The following is a 15,133-nucleotide window of genomic DNA, read 5'->3' as shown; positions in this document are numbered from 1 at the left end:
ATTGCACTGTGGCTCAATAACAGTGAATGGATTGTCCTATGGACAGGATCGGGGCCTAATAAAGAACCTGATATCCAGGGTCCACTCTCACAAGATCAGTGGGCTTATGGGAATTGGGGCTCACTAGGGTATGGGACCACCAGGAGATCATCTGGCGGGCCAGTCTGACCCTGCCAATGGACCACATTGGATCCAAAAAGAACCTGGCTGGACTGCACACTATAAGTAGACTGTTAGGGTGTAATATGGTGGAACTTGTGGAATGTCATCTACATCTTCATTCTTGTAAATCATGGGTAAAAAATTACTTTTATCTATAATAAATCCAGAAAATATACATGTCTATGATAAACAATGAGTGCATAAAAATGCCTTTGAGTAAAACATAGAGATTAATGCGAATCATGATTGACCTTGGCCCGTTAGCTTTAATTCGCTAAGTGCAGCTTCACTAATGGAACAAACATTTGATTGGTTGATCTGTAAAATCAAAAGACTGATAGCGGGAATTCCACCAAAATGTCAATAACACAGAAGTACAAAAACGGAGATGGCAGACCCTGCAGGAAGTAGACCCTGATGGGGCAGGGTTATTAAATGATGTCCTAACATATGATCATGTTTTAAAATGTATGTGCAAAATAAATCCTCACCTCCAAGTTTTAGGGAGGGTGATGATTCCATGAAATGCTATTAGAAAGGAAACAAAGGTTTCCATCTACGTAGTGTCCATGGTGGTCATCACCCTAAGCAACGTCCAGGGCAACATTTAATTTCATACAGAAAATGCAAGTAGACCTTGTACACAAGACAAACTAAGTTGGCAGCTTATTGGGCAGTGTATGTGGTCCTCCGGTCTATCCCGATCGTTATCTGGCCAAAAATCAGCCAGATGTTGATCAACCAGGTTTAAAAATTCAGTTGCATCGATTATGCAGTCCTTGGTCTGACCGCCTGCATTCTCGGAGTTGATCCGCTTATTTGGTGACCTCGCCAAACGAGCATCTTTCTGCATTTTTTACATGGCCACCTTAAGTTGCACTCAACCAATCACAAGTAGAAGCCCATGGCTCTAAGTTCTGACCATAAAAAAAACATGGATCCAGAACACTGCGTTAACTTCAAAAATCTAGAAACTGAACATGTTTTCCTTAAATTCCATTATCGACAAGGCATCTTTCTTTAAAAAACAAAAACCCAATGCCTTTGGGTTTTAATAAAAGGACCCAGCAGGGTGCAAAGCTGAGGGCCAATTACAGCAATGTGATCTCAGTTAAGCGATAAGCCAATTCTTTAGTTTGCCGATTTTCAATAACGTTGAGTCTCGCAGCCAATTCAATTACAGCTTTATCAGCGGAGGAGCAGGCGGCTCACTATAATTGAACAGGTAATAGTCAACTATTCAATTTACTAGAGGGGAAATAGGATTACCAGCCCAACTCTACCTATGGGAAGTGTTACTAATGCAATTCAGGAGAGTGCACCGTGTTTTAAAGGTCTGTCAAAGAAGCGAGGGAGTCCAGTAAGAGAAACTGGCAACGTGCAAGGCAAGCTAGATCTGGTCTGATTACCTTAATAGAATTGAACACACTTAAAATTGCACGCGCCGCCTTAGGCGAAAGCATGGTGACACAGAAACGCTTTAATATTCATCACATATTTCATGAATAGACAAACAGCAAAATGTCATCTCATTTCACCTCATTCAACTAAAAATGTCAGACTGATTGGTTTTCGAGTTGCTCAGAGCCAGACTTTGATTTTGTGTTGCCCTTATATGGGCTGATTTCACATTACCCACACCTGCCATCTACCACCACCAGGGTTGGACTGGGCCAGCGAGACTCTAAAGTAAAAACCCAGTGGGCCCCACCAACTCAGGACACCCCTGGGCAAAAAAGAGGTAAAATGTTTGCAGGCAGGAGCATGTGGGAAGGATTAAGGTTTATCTGGAGTTTGAGTCTGGGGTGGGGAGGCTCATGAGGTGGCAGCCCTGGAGGGCCATACACCCCAGTCCAACACTGACCACCACATACAGTATGTTTTGTTCTATAAAGGAAAACTACAGTTAAATTTTAATCAAGGGTGTCCAGTACTGGTCCCCCCGCACACAAACACACAAAAAGACCCTGCTGCCTGTACTGATCTGGAAAGTGCACAAACCTGCGCAGTAGGTTGGTAGCTGCCATGACAGGCCACCAGTGTCGGATGGGGGTGCCATGGGCCCACCAGAAAACCTTAGACTGAGGGCCCACTTTCCAAACTATTATTCCTCCTCTCCTCACTCAACCTCTTTATTCTCCTAGTCTTTTATATTTACTTAGTCTATTCTACAATTATTAGGCATTTTTTCCCCTAAAAAATAAAGAATGAACATGAAATTGGCCACTTAATTAGAAGCAAAAGGGCACACTGACACCTGGGCCCACTGGGAGTTTTCCAGGTATGCCGGTGGGCCAGTCCGACACTGCAGGCCGCTTGATTTCAGTCCTGAGCTTTGCATTGGCGAATGACAAATAAAATATGCAGATCAGATATAATCTTTAGGTGCACATGCTCAATTGACGACAGAGAGCAGAGGCCTGGAAGACAAAACTGTCATGGCGGCTGCCATCCTCACAGTGCAAAATCTGTATGTACAGCAGGGCTTTCCTGTAGTGATGTGCAGGGCCAGCCAAACCCCTGAGAACTTCTGCATGATGTTCATGGGCCATGGGCTGGTGCGACCTTCTACTGCCCCACTTTTGCCTCCATGTGCAGCTTTTTATATACTCGCGTCTGCGTGCCCCGCTCCCCTCCATAATGTCACAGTGGGACAGGGCAGGCGCTGGTATATAAAGAAGGGAGCGTGCCGGGTTAGGGTCGGGTGCTGCAAGATTGGGTTAGGGTCGAATATCAGTCGACCCGCACATCACTACTTTCCTGGGGGGGTTTCTTTTTTGTGGTAAAATAGGCCCTGGCATTTCAAGTACACAGAGGCCCAAATTGCCCCCCACCAGCCCATTAAATAGTGTCTATGGCATCTTACAGCAACCCCTCTGCCATTTGCATCGTGGAGATCTGGAAGAAACATTTAGGGCAGAGACACGCTCAGATTCGGTGAGATTAGTCGCCCAACGACAAATCTCCTCTTCTTTGGGGTGACTAATCTCCCCAAACTGCGTTCCCACCGACTAGAATGTAAATTGCCATCGGGGTGGCACTCGGAGCACTTAATTTTCTGAAGTCGCCCAAAGTTTCCTTGTGAGGCAAACGAAATGCTCCGAGTGCCATCCCGCTGGCAATTTACATTCTAGCCGGCAAGAACACTGACAGTTGCACTGGGGAAGGTGCATGAGATACACAATGAGCAGATGAGGCACTCGCATTCAGCACTTGTGCAATGTTACAAATGTTACAAAAAGAAAACCAAGGGGGAAGAAAAAGCCTTTGATATCAGTTTCACTTCCACTTGTACAGTAAAGAAAAGGAAATGGGGGCTTTCGGTGTCATCCCCCATACGGATCGGCTTGTTATCTGGAAGGACAGAATCACAGGGTGTTTAATTCACCGACTCCAGAGCCGATAACCTTTTAGAGTGACAGCCAGGGAGAAGCAAATACACATCAAAAGTGGGTCCCCACCCAGATGAAACATCTAAGACACTTTTCAGCATATCTTCATTGGATATTTTCAGTGGTTTTAAAGTAAATCAAAAATACATTTGCAACTGAAAGTAGTGTCTGGCTGTCCCTTTTCTGTTCTCTGGTTCTGACTTTTGAATCCACGTGGCACAAGTCAAAGTTCCTCCTAGTCTTTTATACTGCTAAATTGTTTCAGTAGTCAAAGCCGGTACTGGAGAGAATATAAACAGACACTGCTTTCAACTGCTAATCCCCTTTAAATCAGTGCCTTCTGGAGTATTTGATAACATTTGTGTATTATAAGAAATAATGGCCTCATCCTATAATAATGTAACCCCTACTGAAAATTATAAGTATATTAGAAGTCACTAAGGGTTTCTGTCACCATATAAAGGCACAAGGCTGCAGGCTGAGTTATACAGGGAACTTGGAGTATCACTCGTGCATTATAAGCGATAATGTTCCCCCTACTGTAAATGACAAGGATATCAGAAGTCACTGAGGGGCTCTATGACCATATAAAGGCACAAGGCTGCAGGCTGAGTTATACAGGGAATTCTGAGTCTCACTCATGTATTATAAGGGATAATGTACCCCCTACTGTAACTGATAAGCATATTAGAAGTCACTAAGGGGTTGTTCTGTGACTATATAAAGGCACAAGGCTGCAGACTGAGTTATACAGGGAACTCTGAGCATCACTAGTATTATAAGGGATAATGAACCCCCTACTGTAAATGATAAGCATATTAGAAGTCACTAAGGGGTTGTTCTGTGACTATATAAAGGCACAAGGCTGCAGACTGAGTTATACAGGGAACTCTGAGTATCAGTCATGTATTATAAGGGATAATGTACCCCCTACTGTAAATGATAAGGATATTAGAAGTCACTGAGGGGCTCTATGACCCTATAAAGGCACAAGGCTTCAGGCTGAGTTATACAGGGAACTCTGAGTATCAGTCATGTATTATAAGGGATAATGTACCCCCTACTGTAAATGATAAGGATATTAGAAGTCACTGAGGGGTTCTGTGACCATATAAAGACACAAGCCTTAATGTTGTCCTGTATTCTAACCCAGTTATGGGGAGCCTTAAACAAAAGCTGGTTCTTTAAGGGGGGCTCGTGGATTTTTCATACAGTACTTCTATATATTAAAAAATAGAGAGTCTGCACCAGTATAAACCAACACAATGAAGGTTGCATGTTGGATATACTGTACCAAATGTACCAATCCACCTAAACTGGACTAAAATTAAAAATAAGTGTGCTCTTAAGGCAACACATGGATGCAGCTCCCCAGTAACACAGGCATATGCTAGCTGACAGCTATATGCAAATGACAATCTATCACCTGCTCTCAATGGAGGAACGGACCGAACACGAGACAGATCTGAGATTAAAAAAGGCGACTACCATTTCCACTTCTATGTTGTTTTCTGCTGGATCCAAACACAGGGGCTGATTTATTAAAGGCATAGCCCCCCCTTTCATACCGACATTACTGGAGACTTGCAGCGTGCAGGAATGAGGCAGGGGCTTAATTACGGACCTTATTGTGGCTAGTTTGGGCTATGGAGCTTGGGGGGTACCTGTCAGCACATGCACAATAACTTATCCAATAGCTGGTCTTAGCTTCTAACCCCAGGCGAAAACTGTAAAAGGGGCTAGCCGCCCACTCTTTAACCATCAAACGGAATTCATTGAAAGGAAAATGTCGAAACGTGAAACCAGTCATAACTGCTTAAGAACGAGGGATGCCCCAGCATGCGGGCCCAGCATTCTATCATACATTCCTTTATACAGAAAAGCCCAGATACTGTAAAAAAAAAAAAAAAATAAATAAATAAAAAGGCGTGTACTGAATTCATATATCTTCAGCTATGTAACAGCTTCCTGAAAAGAAAAAATAACAAAGCAGGAAACCTATCTTAGTGCAACAAAAATAAAGAGAAAAGATAAGGTGATGAGGGTAGGAATAAAAAGAAACGAGGCGAAAGTGGATAGAACTCTGCAAGGGGTGTAGCATGGTGTATAGGAAAGTACTAACACAAACCCTGACAGTGTTTATAGGAATTAATATCATGGAACAGGAACGTTTTATTGTATTACTTCCTCCACAAAGTGTTACTATTGCTTCCCGCAGTACAGTCAGTCAGGATGCTGAGCTTGCGGCCAGGAAAGGCTCGTTCATGTCAGGGGACAATAACACAATTAGTGGTCAGAGCCCTAGTGAATGTCCCACTGGCACCGCTTCCCACTACATCTTTAAATATATATTGGCACAATCAATGCATGGGGCCACATCATTTATGATACCGGCCCTGATTAAGGGCAACGAAAAGTGTGGCCAAATACAAAGCAAAAGCCAGAACCCAAATTCCTGTTCATGTAATATGACATTAAAAGAATGACTGAAAATTACAGATTTAATGTGATTCGGAATCAGAAGCCACCTAGGAGTTCCCTGTATAACTCAACCGCAGCCTTTATATGGTCACAGAACCCCTTAGTGACTTCTAATATCCTTATCATTTACAGTAGGGGGTACATTATCCCTTATAATACATGAATGATATCCAGAGTTCCCTGCATAACTCAGCCTGCAGCCTTGTGCCTTTATATGGTCACAGAACCCCTCAGTGACTTCTAATATCCTTATCATTTACAGTAGGGGGTACATTATCCCTTATAATACATGAATGATATCCAGAGTTCCCTGCATAACTCAGCCTGCAGCCTTGTGCCTTTATATGGTCACAGAACCCCTCAGTGACTTCTAATATCCTTATCATTTACAGTAGGGGGTACATTATCCCTTATAATACATGAGTTATACTCAGAGTTCCCTGTATAACTCAGCCTGCAGCCTTGTGTCTTTATATGGTCACAGAACCCCTCAGTGGGGCTCATTTATCAACACTGGGCAAATGTGCCCATGGGCAGTTACCTATAACAACCAATCAGTGATTAACTTTTTGAAGCCAGCTGCAAGTAAAACAATGAATGCAGAAATCCGATTGGTTGCCATGGGTTACTGCCCATGGGCAAATTTGCCCAGTGTTGATAAATGACCCCCAGTGACTTCAAATATCCTTATCATTTACAGTAGGGGGTACATTATCCCTTATAATACACGAGTAATTCTGTGAGTTCCCTGTATAAGTCAGCCTGCAGCCTTGCACCTCTATATGGTCACAGAACCCCTCAGTGACTTCTAATATCCTTATAATTTACAGTAGGGGGTACATTATCCCTTATAATACACGCGTGATACTCAGAGTTCCCTGTATAACTCAGCCTTCAGCCTTGAGTCTTTATATGGTCACAGAACCCCTCAGTGACTTCTAATATCCTTATCATTTACAGTAGGGGGCAATTATCCCTTATAATACATGAGTGATACTCAGAGTTCCCTGTATAACTCAGCCTGCAGCCCTGTGCCTTTATATGGTCGCACAACGTCTCAGTGACTTCTAATGTGCTTATATTAATAAAGGGTACAATGTTTTATATCCCATACAGCTCAAAACAGGGGACCCATTTGTTCCTTTATATACACACACACACACACACACTAGAGATACACACTCACACTGTTATACACAACTCAGCAGGTTTAACTTCCTCAAAAATGTTACAAAATATATTTAAACTTGTCCAATGGAACTTCTCCTTAACCCTTTGCTTACAATGTCGCTATGAAGGTGACCAAAGAGCCTGTGGGTTTTAGTCAAAATTCAGCTGCTATGGCCTAAAATCGCACCACTTACTCACTGGCTCCCAGATGGGAACTAAAGAGAACATTGAATTCTCCCAGAAAAAATAACATTGAAGGGGGATCTCCCCCCATAAACCTTTTTGCCTAATGAAAGAACACGTCGTTCTAAGCAACTTTCCCATGTACATTCATTACACATTTTCAGTAGTAATTGCTAGGGAAAGCAGTATTTATCTCTTTCTGATCTCTGGCAATGCAGCGGCAGCCAGTTCCCCTCTTCAGCTATATTGTTTCAAATGCAATTACTTTTTTATAGGATCCATTATTCGGAAACCCATTATCCAGAAAGCTCCAAAATACTGAAAGGATATCTCCCATAGACTCCATTATAATCAAATAATTCTAATTTTTAGAAATTATTTCCTTTTCCTCTGTAACAATAAAACTGTAGTTATTACTTGATCCCAACTAAGATACAATTTATCCTTTTTGGAAGCAAAACCAGCCTATTGGGCTTGATTAATATTTAAATGACTTTTTAGCAAGATTTAAGTTACAGAAAGATTCCTTATCCAGAAAACCCCAGAGCATTCTGGATAATAGGCCCCATACCTGTACTGGGAAGCTGCTTAGAATTCCATTTTCATTAAGTCTTTCTTGCAAAAAAACTTTTTAAGCTTGATCTATTTTTGAGAAAAAAAACTGGTATGAAACTTGTCATTCAGAATGCTTGGGAACCGGGGCTTTCCAGATAAAGGGTCTTTCTTTGGATGTGCATACTTTAAGTCTATTGAAAAATAATTTCAACATTAAACAACCCCAATAGGAGTAATAATAATATGGATTAATTATAATTTAGTTGGGATCAAGTACAAGGTACAGGTATGGGATCTGTTATCCGGAAACCCATTATCGAAAAAGCTATGAATTATGGGATAGTCATCTCCCATAGACTCCATTTTAATCAAATAATTTTAAAACATTTAATTTTTATCAATAATAATAATAAAACAGTACCTAACTAAGATATAATTAATCCTTACCGGAGGCAAAACAATCATATTGGGTTTATGTAATGTTTAAAAGATTTTTTAGCAGACTGAGGTATAGAGATCCAATTTACAGAAAGACCCCTTATCCGGAAAACCCCAGGTCCCGAGCATTCTATGGAGTTCCAATTTATAGAAAGACCCCTTATCTGGAAAACTTCAGGTCCTGAGACATAATAAATCTAACATATAATTAATCCTTACCGGAGGCAAAACAATCCTATTGGGTTTATTTAATGTTTACATTTTTTTTAGTAGACTTAAGGTATTTAGATCCAATTTACAGAAGGACCCCTTATCTGGAAAACCCCAGGTCCCGAGCATTCTATGGAGTTCCAATTTATAGAAAGACCCCTTATCTGGAAAACTCCAGGTCCTGAGACATAATAAATCTAAGATATAATTAATCCTTACTAGAGGCAAAACAATCCTATTGGGTTTATTTAATGTTTAATTGTTTTTTTTAGTAGACTTAAGGTATTTAGATCCAATTTACAGAAGGACCCCTTATCAGGAAAACCCCAGGTACCGAGCATTCCGAATAACAGGTTCCATACCTGTACTCTTTTCTTAGTACAGAGAAACAGGAATTCATTTTTTAAACATTTGAATATTTGGAGTTGGGCATTGGAGAAAATGCTTGCCTTGCCCTTTAATGTAAATTATATCCAATAAATTCAAGTCACACAAATGGCACGGGCCACCTATTTACCCATAAACCACAGTGATGCTGGCACATGATGCAGGCTTGGCAGGTTATTAAGGGGTGGAATGTTATTTATCTTACATAGTGGGGAGACATCTGAGTGTGCAAAATATAACTCTGTGTATAAAAGGGTTACATGCAGCATTTTGAGCCGCAGCAGTGTATGGATGCAGCTGCCACTGCTATGTAATGCGCCTGAGTGGATGGGTAAGTAGGCACGTCAGTTCCAAGCGCAATTCTAAGAGCATCGCGCGTTACATAATTACAAGCGGCGGGAGATTCCCCTGCAATGAAACAGCCCTGATGCATGTCGGTAGAGCAGAGTGAAAAAAGGCACAGGGGCTGCGCCAATAAATCAGCAGCTGGCAGGTCTGCAAGTGGCAACATGTCACTGTCCTCTCTCCCTCTCTGTAACGCGTGCCTCCATCTTTTTATCAAACAAACACAGCAAACGGTAAGTAGAGACACTGACCTTGACACTGGAATCCCTGTTTGCCAAAACCCCTGCAAGAGAAAATAACACACAGTCAGAGGAGGGAATTGTCATGGTAGGAGAACGCTGCAAGATGCATTGGAGCCATCGGCCGAGCACAGGGGGCAGCAAGAAGCACTCGGTGAAAAGGGGGATTGTTTTAATTGGTTAAGAAAATGCAATTGATTCATTAAAAGGCTACTTTAGCAGCCATGGACAGACTCACACAGTAACACAGGGTTACAGCACATTACACAAATACAGACCTATAGATGTGCAGACTATATTGCACACTTACAGTTGCACCAGGTAACAACAGATACACAAGTCACTGGGCATAATCTGCATGGCACATGGATGCACACTGTGACTGAAACACAATCTGCATGGCACACGGATGCGTAGCATGGCTGACATACAAACTGCATGATACACAGGAGCAAAAGGTTGACAGAGCCACAATCTGCACAGGGTACTGATGCACAGGGGTACAGAATTACTGCATGGCGCACGGATGCACAGTCTGACTGTATTACAACCAGCATGGGAATTTCATGCATGGATGAACTTGAACCTACATTCCATAGCAATGCCCAGGACGGCTGACTTAGAATCTGCATGCTTTAAAATAGGAGCTCCCACTCATGATTTGAAATATGGGTGTCTGCCTTACATCTGTAGTGTTCACAATCTGCATGGCACACACATGAGTAACAATGTACAGAGCGGTGCACAGGGCTACAGAGACACAATCTGCATGGCACGTGATGCACAGGGCTACAGAGAAAGAATCTGCATGGCATGGGTGGATGCACAGGGTTACAAAGACAGAATCTGCATGGCACATTGATTCACAGGATTACAGAGGCACAATCTGCATGACACACTGATGCACGGGGTTACTGAGATACAATCTGCATGGCACATTGATGCACAAGGTTACAGGGACACACACAATCTGCATGACACACTGATGCACGGGGGTGACAGAAATACAATCTGCATGGCACGCAATGCACAGTGTTACGGAAACACAATCTGCATGGCATGCCGATGTACAGGGTTACTGAGACACAATCTGCATGGTACACTGATGCACAGGGTTACTGAGACACAATCTGCATGGCACACTGATGCACAGGGTTATTGAGACACAATCTGCATGGCACACTGATGCACAGGGTTATTGAGACACAATCTGCATGGCATGCGATGCACAGGGTTACTGAGACACAATCTGCATGGCACACTGATGCACAGGTTATTTAGACACAATTTGCATGGCACACTGATGCACAGGGTTATTGAGACACAATCTGCATGGCACACTGATGCACAGGATTATTGAGACACATTCTGCATGGCACACTGATGCACAGGGTTATTGAGACACCATCTGCATGGCACACTGATGCACAGGGTTATTGAGACACAATCTGCATGGCACACTGATGCACAGAGTTATTGAGACACAATCTGCATGGCACACTGATGCACAGGGTTACTGCGACACAATCTGCATGGCACACTGATGCACAGGGTTATTGAGACACAATCTGCATGGCACACTGATGCACAGTGTTACGGAAACACAATCTGCATGGCATGCCGATGCACAGGGTTACTGAGACACAATCTGCATGGCACACTGATGCACAAAATGACCCAATATGTATGGCACACAAGTACAGATGCTCAATATGAGAAAAACACTGTAACAGGTCAATAATGACATGTAATGTGTGACAGACCCAGTTGAACAGAGAGAGAAATGCTCTCACACACACTGTGACAATTTGATAAAGGACTCCAGCTTTCATATAAAGTGGGAATTGACAACCTGATGCCTGCGTGCCTGTTGCAGAACTACAACTCCCTGTAGCCAATGATCAATACTGAAGCATAGAGAGAAAGTGCACAGCAAATGAACCCACTACAGTAAACTGCACACAGTTACACGCATCTCAGCAGCCCAGAAATCCATGCAGAGACTCGCAACAATACACTGTGGAACTAGCAACATGCACACATAATTCATGGCAATTACAGACATGGCACATGCCAAGACACAGAACGGCACACTCGCAGCTGACACCAACATGCACAAAGGGGACATTTACAACAGCCCACCCAGCATTTAGAGCAGCACGCAACACTGTCACAATCTGGCACACCAAACTACACAAAGATAATTGCACACAAATGATGGTACAAGAGATAAGCTTGTTTTATTTCCAGTTAATCCCCTCCCTCTCTCTCAGTGAATGTGTGTGCTGCCTCCTTTTGCTCTTCTGTTTAATCTCTCCCTGACCAACCGTTGGCCTCAGAGGGCAGAGGCGCAGTCAAAATCGCTGCAGATGCAACGGTGCAACAAGCAACGCAGGGCTATTCCTATTGTATTCCACCACACTGCAGCGCACACAAGACAGCAACACTCGTACTCGGCATACGGGTTAATTGCCTGCACCAAACACTCGCATTCTTCCACAATACCGACATGTATTGACCTGATCTGTGCAAGAGGGTGTTTTGCTTGTTGCATGTGCACTGCTGTATGGAACTTTTACAGGAATAAGCGCTGGTCTCTATAGCTTTTGTCTTTCACAATCATTTCTCTCTCCCGGGCACTTGTTTCCACCAAGTGCTTCTCAGTCTACTCACCTCTGCAATGTCATTCATTATATATATATATATATATATATATATATATATATATATATATATATATATATATATATATATATATATATATATATACACATACACATATACATACACACACATTATAACATGCCTAGGGAAGAGACCCAATAAAATGTATCACTTACTCAACATTCCCCTGTGATCAAAGGATAACATGGTACAACACTCCGCTACTCATTGGAAGGCTGCCTGTCTAAAGTGCCAAGGGACTGTCACGCTGCTACACAATCCCGTGCTATATACATATTACTAGACGGCATCCATTCACACACCGAGTGCTATCAATGACAGCCTCAATGACAAGGGCCGGTGGCAGTGGCTGCTAAAACTGGGATGTAGAGCTGACACGTTGGGCAGCACCATGGAACAGGTTGGAAGTAAAGAGAGAGATTTGCATGATCGGCAGCTGGACGGAGGCTTTGTTTTACACCAGCCGAATAAACAGCCCCTTCCACCCTCCCTGAATCAGCCGAGTGCTCTTCCTGTTTGTCACTGCACAACAGCGATGGGCTCTCTCTATAAACAAATGCACGGGTGCATATACAATATGTATACTATATATAGAGAGATATCTGCATAGTCCCTTCACCTGTGAAACTCTACATTCACTCAGACTCGTGAAAGACTGCAATACAAGCCTCCCTGTGGCACCACTAAGTGGCATGCATCAGAAGGGCAAGGGGCACTATTAATAATAAATCTGATATTGCCTGCCCACCTGCTGCTCCATTTTTTTTCCCTCTCCTATCCAACCAATGGAAGAAGGCAGAGCAACAGATAACTGCATATTTGGGAGTAAACTGGGGAGCTATGCTTGGTTTGTATAGGACTGGATTGCAAGCCAAATTGGCCCTGAGTGCAGTAAGGCAGGATAGGGGACAGGAACAATGCACATGAGAGCTATGCAACGTGCAGCCTCCAGCTGCTGCTCCTTAACTGTCAGCAGAAGGGATTGTGGGAGCTGTAGTTCAACAGCTGGCTGGACTATTAGTTGCAAACTATCAACTGCCGCCTCCTCTCTCACATCCCATCAGCAAATGGCACAGATGAATGCAGGGCACATGAAAGCGACAGCAGCTGCATGGAGAATTCTGCAGCACCAAGCAGGGAAAGGAAGATCCCCCGGATCAATCAATAAGGGGCTCTGTTAATTACAAACATTAAATTTAAAGATCCGGCCCTGAGTTGCCAGGAGCTTCCCCTCTGTTGTCCTTCGGTTGCAGAACTACAAATCCCAGCAGCCCCCACTGGTTGCTACAGCCCAATACCAGCTCAGCGCTCATCCATTGGAAGATGCCAGTGGCAGTGTTTATTAAAGAGGCAGCCAATGGCAGGAGGTCCCCATCTACACTCTTCTAGCTTCTAAACTGCAAATCCCAGCAGCCCCCACTTGTTGCTATAGCCAAATCTGCTCAGTGGTCATCCCTTTGAAGGTGCCAGTGGCAGTGTTTATTAAAGAGACAGCCAATGACAACAGGTCCCTATCTGCACTCTTTACTTTTAGCATTCCCTGGGCTTAATAATGTCTAACTTTCCTGGCATTTCTGAGACCTTATTTCATGTTGCCACGACTGATTCATGATGACCCTAATGCTATGACATCCCTGGAACCCAACTCCCATTGATGGGCAATAAGTATATTATTGTGGGGAGTTGGTACATTCTATAGCCTCCCCCCGACACTGGGGGGATAATGACCCCGGCCAGGTACATAACCCCCCTCTTTCTCTTACCAGATGAAGTCGGTGCAGTGGCTGCAGAAGGTTGGCTGCTTGAAGAAGCGCGCTGTGAACTTGTGCTCCTTCACCTCGTGCACATTCTTCTGCCGCAGAGCTCCCTTCCTGGCAAAGCGGGTGGTGGTGTCATCCCCGGGCTCGCAGGCTTCGGAGTCAGACATGCTTCGGTCGCAGTGTGTCCAATGTAAATAACAGATCTGCGGGCAGTCCGGCGTGTGTGTCCGCTCTCTCCAGCAGCGCCTCTACTGCGCGGCACAGCTGTGCTTCCCCTGCACCTAGCGTCACCTGGCCGCGCCCCCTCATCGGCATAACCACACCTCCTGTCAGCGACATGGTCACGCCCACACTATAAAAGACAAAGTACCACAGAGCGTCGACCAGAGAATTGCTCGCTGTTTACCCACAGACGCAGTTCATTTATTTCTTCCGCCCTGACAAGAAGTTGTCGTGAAGTAATAATTGCTGTATAGCTGGAGCATGATGCACACCCCAGATTCTCTGCATCCCTCCTGTTGCCTCTTGTGTCAGAGAGAGCACTTTATGCTGCCATTTTATTGCTTCTATTTAACTTTCATTTAATAAATAAACAATAATACACAACTCCAGCCGTGGCCCATGAGTGAACTTTTATTACGACGTAGAGAGTGATATTCTGAGACAATTTGCCATTGTTTTTTATTATTTGTGTATTTATTATTTAGCGTTTTATTCCGCAGTGGAATTTCAGCAATCTGGTTATAGGGTCCAAACTAACCTATTGATTTGAAAGAAAGACTGGAATATGAATAGGAGAAGGCCTGAACAGAAACATGAGCAGTTAAAACGTAGTAATAATAATAATACATTCGTAGCCTTACAGAGCATGTTGATGGGGTCAGCGACCCCATATTTGAAAACTGAAAAGAATCAGAAGAAGAATGCAAATCACTATAAAAAAAAAAAAAAGAAGACTGATTGAAAAGTTGCTTAGAACGGGTCATTCAATAACATACAATCAAAGGCGAGCCACCCCTCTAACAGCTGCCAATCTTTTTGGATTCCCCAGTTGGATCTTTGCTACTCCCTAATTTTTGAGGCAGCGCACTCAGGGATCTTTTTGGAAGAATAGCTCGTTCCCCGA

At 43.4% G+C, this 15,133-nt stretch overlaps 1 protein-coding gene across 2 annotated transcripts in view; it reads right to left on the bottom strand.

Moving 5' to 3' along the window:
- LOC108701647 (protein kinase C beta type) overlaps positions 1 to 14,602 on the bottom strand; it is a 136,569-nt gene extending 121,967 nt beyond the window's left edge. For both annotated transcript variants that reach the window (XM_018236566.2, XM_018236565.2), the window contains exons 1-2: positions 14,011 to 14,602; positions 9,575 to 9,606 (exon numbers count right to left, since the gene is read on the bottom strand). In XM_018236566.2, the coding sequence (XP_018092055.1) occupies positions 9,575 to 9,606; positions 14,011 to 14,174 (196 nt within the window). In that variant the 5' untranslated portion in view covers positions 14,175 to 14,602. The remainder of the gene's footprint in view (positions 1 to 9,574; positions 9,607 to 14,010) is intronic.
- Between the last annotated feature and the right edge of the window lie 531 nt (positions 14,603 to 15,133).

Source organism: Xenopus laevis, chromosome 9_10L (assembly GCF_017654675.1).
Source record: "Xenopus laevis strain J_2021 chromosome 9_10L, Xenopus_laevis_v10.1, whole genome shotgun sequence".
NCBI classification, from domain to species: Eukaryota; Metazoa; Chordata; class Amphibia; order Anura; family Pipidae; genus Xenopus; species Xenopus laevis.
The sequence above is the reverse complement of the archived record's forward strand: the minus strand, read 5'-3'. Positions and strand labels throughout refer to the sequence as shown.